This window comes from Mizuhopecten yessoensis, unplaced genomic scaffold (genome assembly GCF_002113885.1).
Source record: "Mizuhopecten yessoensis strain PY_sf001 unplaced genomic scaffold, ASM211388v2 scaffold1457, whole genome shotgun sequence".
In the NCBI taxonomy this organism is placed as follows: Eukaryota; Metazoa; Mollusca; class Bivalvia; order Pectinida; family Pectinidae; genus Mizuhopecten; species Mizuhopecten yessoensis.
In genome coordinates this window covers 64279-78271 of record NW_018404056.1, presented here as the reverse complement: position 1 = coordinate 78271, position 13993 = coordinate 64279, and the positions used below count along the sequence as shown (strand labels likewise).

Below are 13993 nucleotides of genomic sequence, written 5' to 3'. Positions count from 1 at the left end.
ACGGACGACGGACGAAAACGGATAGCAATAGGTCACTTGAGCTAAAGCTCAGGTGACCTAAAAACCCCAATTATGAACTTATTACCATGTAAAGTTTGTCATATAGTTTATTTAATATGAAATTCCAACTTTTTAAGTTTTGTCTGCAATGACATGCAATATGATTTTAACTGGAGGCCCATGGGCCTTAACGGTCACCCGAGTCCTACAGTATTTATTTTTGTTGTTGAAATATGTACCAATTTGAGTAAAGATAGTAAAGTATAACGTTAGCTTAAGTTTGTCAGGACCATGATGAAATATTTTTTCAAAAATGGCGGCCATGTCGGCCATATTGGATTTCTGATCGACCCGAAAAATAACAACACTTGGTCAGGGAGATGTCAGTAACCTTCCCATTAAATATTAATGAAATCCCTTTGCCAGTATTTCAGCTTAAGTTGAAAATATAAAATGTTAACGGACGACACACGATGACGGATGAGCTAAAAGCTCAGGTGACCTAAAAATAATAATTAAAACATATTCCAGTATTTCAAAATATTTATTCATTTTATGATACTGAAGATCTATACAGTACATAAATACAAAGTTTTGCATGGCGTAACATCAAAAGGTGAGAAACTCAGGGGGGAAACAAAACCATGTACCTGCGGAAACAGAAAAATACCACAATCTAGGTCGACACAATCAAAATCCAGCACACCCCTACTCTCAACACTGGAGAAAACGTTACCGTTTTTATTCTTTTTTTTTCTCAATGTGTAATGTGTAAATAAAAAAAATGTTAATGAAATGTTGTTAACAAACATATGATATTGAAGACTACATGGTGTGACCTGGCTCCAGCTATAGACACAGAAAACACAGGGAGAAACACATGGAAAAACGAGTACAGAGCACTTCCCTCAGGAACCTACCTAAAGTCATCACAGGATTATGTACATTTTTATTAGAAATTCTGTTTCTAAAATATCAACTGCTCACCCTTACTTAATCCACTCCCATTGAATTTGGTCATATCAGGTCTGTGGACATTTTTTTTGTATAACTGTTTTACAATCTGGTAAATGAAACTGAGTTGGGGTTAAAAAACAACAACATTTATTTAATGATATTTAAGCAATGAAAGGCCACTTGATTTCACAACATTTTCATTCCAAAATACTCCCATTCTTCAAACCCTATTTCTAACTTCCTCTAACCTGCACCACACACACTATATTAATCAAAGTTTTATTGATACAGGGAAATAGAACATGCCTTGATTGCACTGTAATTCTCAATGGAAACGGTGTCGATCATACAACATTACAACCACTGGCTCAATCATACAAAAACGGGGATCATTCACTCACTTTTAAAGGGTGCTCGTCATTCATAAAATCCCTAGGGTGCTGCTAGTTGTCTAGTTCTATTGATTATTTTTCAGATTAGACATTCCCCAAAAATACCGAAACAGTTGCTGATATCTCAGTCTTGCCAGAGATGCTGTTTTACACTCTGGTCAAAAGTGAACAGTTCTTCAGTCCAAAGATACTCATTAGCCATGCTCCCTCAAAGGTGGTTATCAAAGACCTACATACAAAGCAAAGATTCCAACAAAACATTATATTATTTGTTGAAATGCATGTCATTAAAGCAATATTTAAGTCCATTTTCTTTTCAACAAACAAAACATCTGTTCCATTCAGTGTAAGAAATTATAGTCACCATACATACATACCACAGGACACGCCCCTCACCTGTTCTATATACCACAGGACACGCCCCTCACATGTACTATATACCACAGGACACGCCCCTCACCTGTACTATATATCACAGGACACACCCTCAACTATACTTATACCACAGGACACGCCCATCACGTGTACTATATACCACAGGAGACGCACATCATGTGTACTATATACCACAGGACACGCCCCTCACCTGTACTACATACCACAGAACAGAGGACACGCCCCTCATCAAGACACACCTCTCACCTGTCCTATTATCATCCTACAGTAAAACGGTACACTTCGCTATGTTATATACCACAGGACACGCCCCTCATCTGTACTATATACCACAGAACAGAGGACACGCCCCTCATCAAGACACACCTCTCCTATTATCATCCTACAGTAAAACGGCACACTAATGCCTATCAATCTACATTTACAAGATTTTTATGTACAAAAATCTTTACACTAAAACTATACAGATAAGGTAAAGTGTACCATTCTCATGAATGTGTAAATTAATGAAAATTGCTATTGTACGTGTGTGATTGAAATGTTTACAAATGATGTTTAAAAATGCTATCCGGTCATCATCTATCGAACATTCATAATTTATAACATTTTTTTAATTCACATCAGTTTCAGTTCAAAAATGTTATTCATTTTCACAACTGGAGTATGTCCATATTTTAGAAAAACATCACCACAACTTTTGCCACATATCCAATATATGAATGCAAGAATGAATGAAAAACTATTTTACTATCACAATTTCCATATTTCCTAGCCAAGAATAAGATTCAATCTTATAGGAAATAGGACATATATATTGAAATGTGTTAAATACAGCCAGCTGTTTATTTATTTTTTTCTGTCCGACATGTAGTGATGAGTGAACTGGTGTCGCTAGCAGCCCTCCAGTACCTCAATCACATGTGCTATGGATTTCCCTCCTGTGCTTCCAATGGCAGTCTACAATAGCAAACAACACATGTTTTAGTCATGACAGACAGCATCAGATCTAAACTATTTCCTGGAAAACTTTTTCATACACTGCATACTTTTACCTGTGCGAAAATATCATTTGGTTACACTTGCATAAAGTGAAGATTAAGACAGACTTAGGCCAAAAATAATTGAATACTTGGTTTTCAGACCCGCGCGCATTTCATTTTAGGGCAACGCATTGCCGATTTTATCATGAAAGTAATTTAAAAACAATTGTGAATGCTCCAGCCGCCATCTAAATCCGGAAAATTGGTCCGCATGTCGTTTTTACTCATTAGCCACCCAAGTCCCGAAAACGTTTGAATAAAGATAAGGATTGATATACAGGCAAGCGTTAAAAAGATTATGACTTATTAGTCTTGTGTACAAATGGCACTCATTTCGGTACAAATAAGGAATGGGGGGGTTCGTGATTCTCGTCTGGAACAATCGTGGGGGGATTTTCGGAGGCTTGCCCTATGACGGGTCTCTACACAACTATAAAAAGACAAGGTAATGCCCATAATGAACGTATTACAAACTACACAATAAAAAAATAATCGCCCTCGTCTCGTTTTTGCCATGTAAAATGAAAAAAATATATACCGCCCTGCCGCATCTCTTTTGAAAAAAATTGCCCCGAGAACCAAGTAATTAATTTCATTTGGCCTTATGCAAAGAATAAGAATTCTAGCAGCAGAAGTAACATAATTAGTTAATATAATATACTCACAGTTAAATTCATAAAGCCTAAAAATTTCTTCAGAATTGTTATCATGTCATCAAAGTTGCCTTTCGGGAGGAATACTTTTATGTTGTCCACAAACATCTGTGAAAGAAAAGAAGATATTAAAATCATCTCATTACCACCAAACCCTAGATCTGTTAGTAATATCATTATACCAGTCAACAATGAGGTTGTAATGTATAGCACACAGAAACTGGATCACTAAGTCATGCACACACAAACATGATAACCATACACACACCGAGGCCTGATCACTGTACACCATTCACAGACTCAGTTACTGTACACCACACATAGACCCAGATACTGTACACCATAAACACAGACCCAGTTACTGTACACCATAAACACATACCTAGTTACTGTACACCACACATAAACCCAGTTACAGTACACCATACACACAGACTTAGTTACTGTACACCACACATTCAGACCTAGTTACTGTACACCACACACACAGACCTAGTTACTGTACACCACATAGGCCCAGTTACTGTACACCATAAACACAGACCCAGTTACTGTGCACCATAAACACATACCTAGTTACTGTACACCACACACTTAGACCCAGTTACTTTACACCATACACACAGACCCAGTTACTGTACACCACACACACAGACCCAGTTACTGTACACCACACACTTAGACCCAGTTACTGTACACCATACACACAGACCCAGTTACTGTACACCACACACATAGACCCAGTTACTGTACACCACACACACAGAGGCCTGATCACTGTATACCACACACACAGACCAAGTTACTGTACACCATACATACAGACCCATTTACTGTACACCACGCACATACCTAGTTACTGTACACCACACACACAGACCTAGTTACTGCACACCACACAAAGACCCAGTTACTTTACACCATAAACACAACCCAGTTACTGTGCACCACACACACAGACCTAGTTACTGTACACCACACACACAGACCCAGTTACTGTACACCACACACACAGACCTAGTTACTGTACACCACTCACACAGACCCAGTTACTGTAAACCACACACACAGACCCAGTTACTGTACACCACACACACAGACCCATTTACTGTACACCACACACACAGACCTAGTTACTGTACACCATACACACAGACCCAGTTACTTTACACCACACACATACCTAGTTACTGTACACCACACACATATAGGCCTTATCACTGTACACCACACACAGAGGCCTGATCACTGTACACCACACACAGACCCAGTTACTGTACACCACACACACAGACCCATTTACTGTACACCACACACACAGACCTAGTTACTGTACACCATACAAACATACCCAGTTACTGTACACCATACACACATACCCAGTTACTGTACACCACACACATACCTAGTTACTGTACACCATACACACAGACCCAGTTACTGTACACCATACATACAGACCCAGTTACTGTACACCACGCACATACCTAGTTACTGTACACCATAAACACAGACCCAGTTACTGTACACCACACACACAGACCCAATTACTGTACACCACTCACAGACCCAGTTACTGTAAACCACACACACAGACCCACTTACTGTACACCACACACACAGACCCAGTTACTGTACACCACACACATAGACCTAGTTATTGTACACCACACATAGACCCAGTTACTGTACACCACACACACAGACCCAGTTACTGTACACCACAGACATACCTAGTTACTGTACACCACAAACACAGACCCAGTTACTGTACACCATAAACACATACCTAGTTACTGTACACCATACACACAGATCTAGTTACTGTACACCACACACAGACCCAGTTACTGTACACCATAAACACAGACCCAGTTACTGTACACCACAAACATACCTAGTTACTGTACACCACACACACAGACCCAGTTACTGTACACAACACCCACAGACCAAGTTACTGTACACAACACCCACAGAGGCCTGATCACTGTACACCATACACACAGACCCAGTTACTGTACACCACACACACAGACCCAGTTACTGTACACCACACATGGACCAAGTTACTGTTCACCATACACACAGACCCAGTTATTGTATACCACACACAGAGGCCTATTACTATTTAACACACAGACAGGCCTGATCACTTACCGTGTTGTCCTGTATCACACAGCCCAGTAGTAGTGCTACATAAGATGCTACAATGCTGTTCTCCATGTGCTTCCCTGCTCTGTGGAGAGCTGCAAAATAAAATTAGTAATATATAAGAACCTTACACAGCCCCCTTTTTTTTTCTTTTTTTTTTTTAGATGTTATGGTTAAAATGCCATGGAAAGCAAATCCAATATTGCAGACTTCAACTTCTTAATGTTAACTCTGGACTCACAATGTGAACTTATACCTCACAATGTCAACTCTTAACTCACAATGTCAGTTCCAAACTCACAAAGTCACCTACAATCTTGACATGTCAGCTCCAAACTTAACTCCATACTGTAACTTAGAATTATAGCTCACATTAGAGACTTATAATTGTGCAGACGAATCTCATATCATGAACTACCCTAGTTAATTAAAACACATGTTTGACAGTGAAATATTGGATTCTATCAACTTGATCAAACTGATATCTTTCACACTGTGACAAATATCAAAAGTGATATTTTCAGTATCTTCTATTCACTGCATTCAAAGACAACAATTTTTTGTTTAGATTCAAATAGAGCGACGGTAGAATAAGTGGTTGTTATGGTAAATGTTTGGTACACACACTTAAGTATTTACATAAATAGGCAATTATTAACATTTTTATCAGCAGTTATACCAGAAAACGTCGGAATTGCGTTGAGCATCCCATTCAAATGGCGCGCAGCCTTGTTGTCAAGCGTGATGTCATTTGAATATGGCGCTAATTATTACGCTTCTGATTTCCACCCTTTTATAATGCATTACATTTTTCATGCTTTATGCTTTAAAAATGTAATAACCAGAAAATTTAAATAACAAAAAGAAAAGACGATTGCAGTGCATTATTTTTTTTGGAAGAATGACTATCTTTTTGTTGGTTATATGTTTTAAAAAAGAGACCAAGGAACCTTCATGGGTCACCTGGAATTATAGTTTCAATCTAAATCCATTCAAGAAAAATAAGCTAAAGTGAAACACAGACTTATCCCAAGGAGATGAAGAGACCCGGAGGACATGAGCATATTCGTTTCTTCATGCCTAACACCTGAATATAGTTATTGGTTGGGGTATATTGGACCATCATTATGCCACGCCCCTCTGGCTCCAGGGGTTGTACAAGCTTCATTAATACAAAATAGGATCACCTTAAATCAGCTATGCTTCAAACCAATTATGGTTACAATTTTTATATTCCTTCAGGAGAACTCGTCTTTTAAAAGCTGTAATTCACCAATTTCCCCGTACTGGGTCCTGTCCCTTTGCCCCCATAGGTGACACATAGTCCAAGAATGCAAATTTGGTTGAAATCTGATAAGTCGTTCAGAAGGACAAGATCTTAAAGTAGGAAAAATTGATGGACGGATGGACAAGGAATGCTGTTCTGTGACATAAGCTCAGTCCTTTTTCCTGGTAAGCTAAAAACTATTTCAACTTCAAAGTCAAACAATGAATTTTGCAAGCAAAGATATTCTTTAACACTGCATTAGTAGTAACCTTTTGTGAATGTTTCTTCATCATCTATGTTAGCATTTTTGCCATCCTCTTCGTTCTGTTTGAGTTTCTCCTTTAGAGGTGTGTCGTCATCATTGGCCCTCTCTTCCCGCTCTGCCTCCTTGGCCTTTTTGGCTGAGTTGATGACCCACTCTATCCCAGAGTCAGACTCCTTCCACTCGCCACTTTTGTTGGGTGATGCCTGAGGGGTGGTAGGCTCCCCAAAATCCTGCTCCTCCATCTTCTTGGCTATTTCGTACCGATGACAAAATACCTAAAAACAATTGTGATAGATAAATTCAGTCCTGGATGAACCTGGCCAAAGAATTAAATTTAATGCCTCAGTAAAATTATTTATCACACTCACTCTCTGGCCTAGATGTAAAATTCCTTGCCTCAGAGTTGAATGGAATGCCCCAGAAAAATTATAACACTCATTTAAGTTTCACCCATAAGTATTCAGACACTCGAGTGATTGGTCCTAATTTCCAAGTAAATTGCCCCAAATACCTACCATATCACCCAGAATTGTTCAGACTCCAGTGTGATTGGCCCCTATACACATTCTATAGGATGGCATTTTTGTTTGTATCATACCTGGACTAGGGCCTTCGCAGCAGGCAGTAAGTCTTTCTGGTGTTTCTCAAACTCATAGGGTGATTCTGTTTTGGCATCAATCAGACGTCTACGGTTGACCTCACAGTGTTCCACTAAGTTGATCATCAGTCCCAGACTCTGCACGCAAAATTAATAATTTCCTTTAAATTAATTTTCTTCAAAAAAATACACCCATAATTGTTCTTATGAAGGTGACTTTTTTGTAAAGCAGATATAATTTAAATATTTTGAGGAAAAGTTTATGTGAACTGATGAAGCATCTTATCTGAGCTTGCATTGACATCGACTATGTTAGAGCGTATTTCAATCATGACAAAAGACTGTTTTAATTAGAATCCATGAAAAGATGCACCTTCAGGAAAATTACTTTTAATGTTCCCAGCAATAACATAAAGCGTAATATTTTGTGCAGTATAACTGATGTAAAAGTTGGTTCTTCTTACCAGCACCAGAATATCAAAGCGCATGTCGACTGGGACATGCTGGGGGGTCTGTAGAATACAGGTGAGCACCACATTGATAAAGTCCGTCTGCTCTCCAGTCTTTGTACTCCCAAACTCTGTAACATCAGAATCACAATCAATACACTGGTGATACACATTGGAATGTGAAAGTAGGTATGTTGTTCAACTTAATTTCTAACCCGACAATATCATCAAATTTTAACACAAATTTATTGATGAAATATCCTGACAATTTTCTGGTTGTAATATGCAATTTCACAGTGTTAGCAAATTATTTGTCAGAACAAAAACACAAAATGTGAACAAACAAAGTTTGCTTCTTTATGAAATACGGAGGATAATTCCACGTCAATATTAACACTGTTTCCTGAATGTCTTAACATATCTATTATTCACCTTATTCTCAGATTGATTCACTATAACCTACAGCACCGTAAAAACTCTTGTAATAATCTTGTAGAATATAATAGGTAAAGTTTATCACAATAGGTTATACAACAGTGGATTATATTACATTGTTCTATGACAGCAGATTGTACTTTAGAGGCTATAGCTACTGTGTAACAGATTTTCTGTAAGTTTATGCAATACACCTATTTTCTATATGGACAATCATATCAAACGTAATGCTAACAGTGGTTGACACACACTTATCACCGGAGTAAACAATGCTTTCCATTGAGATGGCAATTAACACCTACATTGCCAGTATTAACACCTACATTGCCAGTATTAACACCTACATTGCCAGTATTAACACCTACATTGCAGCTAAAACGAACACATTGAATACTTGTCCTAATTTGTTCAAGTCATTTTTTTTCCACTGAATGAGTATCTGTCTATTGAGAGAGTATGTATCTATTAATAGAGTGAGTATATCTTATTTTTGACTATCTGTCTACTGGGTGATTATCAGTCTACTGGATAAGTATCTGCCTACATGATAAATATCTGTCTACTGGGTGAGCAGCTGTCTACCGGAAGTGTATATACCTACATGGTAAGTATCTGTCTACTGGATAAGTATTTGTCTACATGATAAGAATCTGCCTACTGGGTAAGCACCTGTCTACTGGAAAAGTATCTGCCTACATGTTAAGTATCTGTCTACCGGGTAAGTGTCTACATGGTAAGTATCTGTCTAAGTGTCTACATGGTAAGTATCTGTCTTCTGGAAAAGTATCTGCCTACATGTTAAGTATCTGTCTACTGGAAAAGTATCTGCCTACATGTTAAGTATCTGTCTACTGGGTAAGTGTCTACATGGTAAGTATCTGTCTAAGTGTCTACATGGTAAGTATCTGTCTAAGTGTCTACATGGTAAGTATCTGTCTTCTGGGTAAGTCTCAGTTTACTGGGTAAGAATCTGTGTACTGGGTAAGAATCTGTCTACTGGGTAAATATCAGTCTACTGTGTAAGTATCAGTCTATTGGGTAAGAATCTGTGTAATGGAAGAGTATCTGTCTACATGGTAATTATCAGTCTTCTGTGTAAGTATCAGTCTACTGGGGAAATATCAGTCTACGGTGTAAGTATCAGTCTACTGGGTAAATATCAGGCTACTGTGTAAGTATCAGTCTACTGGGTAAGTATCTGTCTACTGGGTAAATATCAGGCTACTGTGTAAGTATCAGTCTACTGGGTAAATATCAGGCTACTGTGTAAGTATCAGTCTACTGGGTAAATATCAGTCTACTGTGTAAGTATCTGTCTACTGGGTAAGTGTCTACATGGTAAGTATCTGTCTAAGTGTCTACATGGTAAGTATCAGTCTACTGTGTAAGTATCAGTCTACTGGGTAAGAATCTGTGTAATGGAAGAGTATCTGTCTACATGGTAAGTATCAGTCTTCTGTGTAAGTATCAGTCTACTGGGTAAATATCAGTCTACTGTGTAAGTATCTGTCTACTGGGTAAGTATCTGTCTAATCGAAGAGTATCTGTCTACATAGTAAGTACCAGTCTACTGGGTAAGTATCAGTCTACTTGGTAAATATCAGTCTACTGTGTAAGTATCTGTCTACTGGGTAAGTATCTGTCTACTGGGTAAGTATCAGTCTACTGGGTAAGTATCAGTCTACTGGGTAAGTATCTGTCTAATGGAAGAGTATCTGTCTACATAGTAAGTACCAGTCTACTGGGTAAATATCAGTCTACTTGGTAAGTATCTGTCTACTGGGTAAGTATCTGTCTAATGGAAGAGTATCTGTCTACATAGTAAGTACCAGTCTACTGGGTAAGTATCAGTCTACTTGGTAAGTATCTGTCTACATGGTAAGTATCTGTCTAAGTGTCTACATGGTAAGTATCTGTCTTCTGGGTAAGTCTCAGTCTACTGGGTAAGAATCTGTGTAATGGAAGAGTATCTGTCTACATGGTAAATATCTGTCTACTGTGTAAGTATCAGTCTACTGGGTAAGTTTCTGTCTACTGGGTAAGTATCTGTCTACTGGGTAAGTATCTGTCTACATGGTAAGTATCAGTCTACTGGGTAAGTTTTTGTCTACTGGGTAAGTCTTAGTCTACTGGGTAAGTTTTTGTCTACTGGGTAAGGGTCAGTCTACTGGTTAAATATCAGTCTATTGGGTAAGTCTCAGTCTACTGGGTAAATATCTTATTTTTGACTATCTGTCTACTGGGTTAGTATCTGTCTACTGGGGAAGTATCAGTCTACTTGGAAAGTTTCTGTGTACTGGGTAAATATCTTATTTTTGACTATCTGTCTACTGGGGAAGTATCAGTCTACTCATGGTAAGAATCTGCCTACTGGGTAAGTATAAGTCTACTTGGTAAGTATCTGTCTACTGGGTTAGTATCTGTCTACTGTGAAAGTATCTGTCTACTGTGTTGGATCTGTGTACAGGATGAGTTCTGTCTACATGGTAAGTATCAGTCTACTTGGTAAGTTTCTGTCTACTGGGTAAATATCAGTCTACTTGGTAAGTTTCTGTCTACTGGGTAAGTATCTGTCTAATGGAAGAGTATCTGTCTACATGGTAAGTATCAGTCTATGTCTACTGGGTAAGTGTCAGTCTACTGGTTAAGTATCAGTCTATGTCTACTGGGTAAGTGTCAGTCTACTGGGTGAGTATCAGTCTACTGGATAAGTATCAGTCTACTGGATAAGTTTCAGTCTAGTGGGTAAGTATAAGTCTACTGACAAAGTTTCTGTCTACTGGGTGAGTATCAGTCTACTGACAAAGTTTCTGTCTACTGGGTGAGTATCTGTATACTGGGTGAATATCTGTCTACTCAGCAAGTTTCTGTCTATTGAGTGAGTATCTGTCTATTGAGTAAGTATCTGTCTACCTGGTGAATATCTGCCTATTGAGCAAGTATATGTATACTGAGAGTATATGTACACGGTGTGGGATCTGTTGATTGGGTGAGTGTCTACTGTGTATCTGCTGATTGGGTGAGTGTCTACTGTGTATCTGCTGATTGGGTGAGTGTCTATTGTGTATCTGTTGATTGGGTGAGTGTCTACTGTGTATCTGTTGATTGGGTGGGTGTCTACTGTGAATCTGTTGATTGGGTGAGTGTCTATTGTGTATCTGTTGGTTGGGTGAGTGTCTACTGGGTGAGTATCAGTCTACTGACAAAGATTCTGTCTACTGGGTGAGTATCTGTCTACTGTCTGAGTATATTGAGTGAGTATGTATATTGGGTGAGTGTCTATTGTATATCTGTTGATTGGGTGATTGTCTACTGTGTATTTGTTGATTGGGTGAGTGTGTCTATGTCTACTGGGTAATTGTCAGTGTACTGGTTAAGTATCAGTCTATGTCTACTGGGTAATTGTCAGTGTACTGGTTAAGTATCAGTCTATGTCTACTGGGTAAGTGTCTACATGGTAAGTATCAGTCTATGTCTACTGGGTAAGTGTCAGTCTACTGGTTAAGTATCAGTCTATGTCTACTGGGTAAGTGTCAGTCTACTGGTTAAGTATCAGTCTATGTCTACTGGGTAAGTGTCTACATGGTAAGTATCTGTCTAAGTGTCTACATGGTAAGTATCAGTCTATGTCTACTGGGTAATTGTCAGTGTACTGGTTAAGTATCAGTCTATGTCTACTGGGTAATTGTCAGTGTACTGGTTAAGTATCAGTCTATGTCTACTGGGTAAGTGTCAGTCTACTGGTTAAGTATCAGTCTATGTCTACTGGGTAATTGTCAGTGTACTGGTTAAGTATCAGTCTATGTCTACTGGGTAAGTGTCAGTCTACTGGTTAAGTATCAGTCTATGTCTACTGGGTAATTGTCAGTGTACTGGTTAAGTATCAGTCTATGTCTACTGGGTAAGTGTCAGTCTACTGGTTAAGTATCAGTCTATGTCTACTGGGTAATTGTCAGTGTACTGGTTAAGTATCAGTCTATGTCTACTGGGTAAGTGTCAGTCTACTGGTTAAGTATCAGTCTATGTCTACTGGGTAATTGTCAGTGTACTGGTTAAGTATCAGTCTATGTCTACTGGGTAAGTGTCTACATAGTAAGTATCTGTCTAAGTGTCTACATGGCAAGTATCAGTCTACTGTGTAAGTATCAGTCTACTGGGTAAGAATCTGTGTAATGGAAGAGTATCTGTCTAATGGAAGAGGATCTGTCTACATAGTAAGTATCTGTCTAAGTGTCTACATGGTAAGTATCAGTCTATGTCTACTGGGTAAGTGTCAGTCTACTGGTTAAGTATCAGTCTATGTCTACTGGGTAATTGTCAGTGTACTGGTTAAGTATCAGTCTATGTCTACTGGGTAAGTGTCTACATAGTAAGTATCTGTCTAAGTGTCTACATGGCAAGTATCAGTCTACTGTGTAAGTATCAGTCTACTGGGTAAGTTTCTGTCTACTGGGTGAGTATCAGTCTACTGACAAAGATTCTGTCTACTGGGTGAGTATCTGTCTACTGTCTGAGTATATTGAGTGAGTATGTATACTGTGTAGGTATCTGTCTACTGGATGAACATCTATCTACTGGGTGAGTATCTGTGTACCGTGTTGGATCTGTGTACAGGATGAGTGTCTCCTGGGTGAGTATTTGTGTACTGTGTTGGATCTGTGTACATGATGAGTCTCTCCTGGGTGAGTATCTGTCTACTGTCTGAGTATATTGAGTGAGTATGTATACTGTGTAGGTATCTGTCTACTGGATGAACATCTATCTACTGGGTGAGTATCTGTCTACTGTCTGAGTATATGAGTATCAGTCTACTGACAAAGATTCTGTCTACTGGGTGAGTATCTGTCTACTGGGTAAGTATCAGTCTACTTGGTAAGTTTCTGTCTACTGGGTGAGTATCAGTCTACTGACAAAGATTCTGTCTACTGGGTGAGTATCTGTGTACTGTTTTGGATTTGAGTAAGAGTCTCTTGGATGTATCAGTCCACTGAGTGAGTATTTGTCTATCCAAAGAATGAGTATCTACGGTGTAAGTATCTTTCTAATGAGTTGAGTATCTGTCTACTGTCTGAGTATATTGAGTGAGTATGTATATTGGGTGAGTGTCTACTGTGTATCTGCTGATTGGGTGAGTGTCTACTGGGTATATCTCTATTGAGTAAGAGTCTCTTGGATGTATCTGTCCACTGAGTGAGTATTTGTCTATCACAAGAATGAGTATCTACGGTGTAAGTATCTTTCTAATGAGTTGAGTATCTGTCTACTGTCTGAGTATATTGAGTGAGTATGTATACTGTTTAGGTATCTGTTTACAGAGTGAGTATCTCTCTATTGAGTGAGTGTCTGTCTCCTGTGTGAATATATGATTACTGTGTGGGATCTGTCGA

The 13993-nt window shown here is 38.7% G+C and overlaps 1 protein-coding gene across 3 annotated transcripts in view; it reads right to left on the bottom strand.

Annotated features, from left to right (window-relative positions):
* Nucleotides 1-787: 787 nt before the first annotated feature.
* Nucleotides 788-13993, bottom strand: part of LOC110462405 (wings apart-like protein homolog) — a 35313-nt gene continuing 22107 nt past the window's right edge. For all 3 annotated transcript variants that reach the window (XM_021516357.1, XM_021516362.1, XM_021516370.1), the window contains exons 12-17: nt 8187-8302; nt 7723-7860; nt 7129-7399; nt 5599-5687; nt 3451-3546; nt 788-2702 (exon numbers count right to left, since the gene is read on the bottom strand). In XM_021516357.1, the coding sequence (XP_021372032.1) occupies nt 2637-2702; nt 3451-3546; nt 5599-5687; nt 7129-7399; nt 7723-7860; nt 8187-8302 (776 nt within the window). In that variant the 3' untranslated portion in view covers nt 788-2636. The remainder of the gene's footprint in view (nt 2703-3450; nt 3547-5598; nt 5688-7128; nt 7400-7722; nt 7861-8186; nt 8303-13993) is intronic.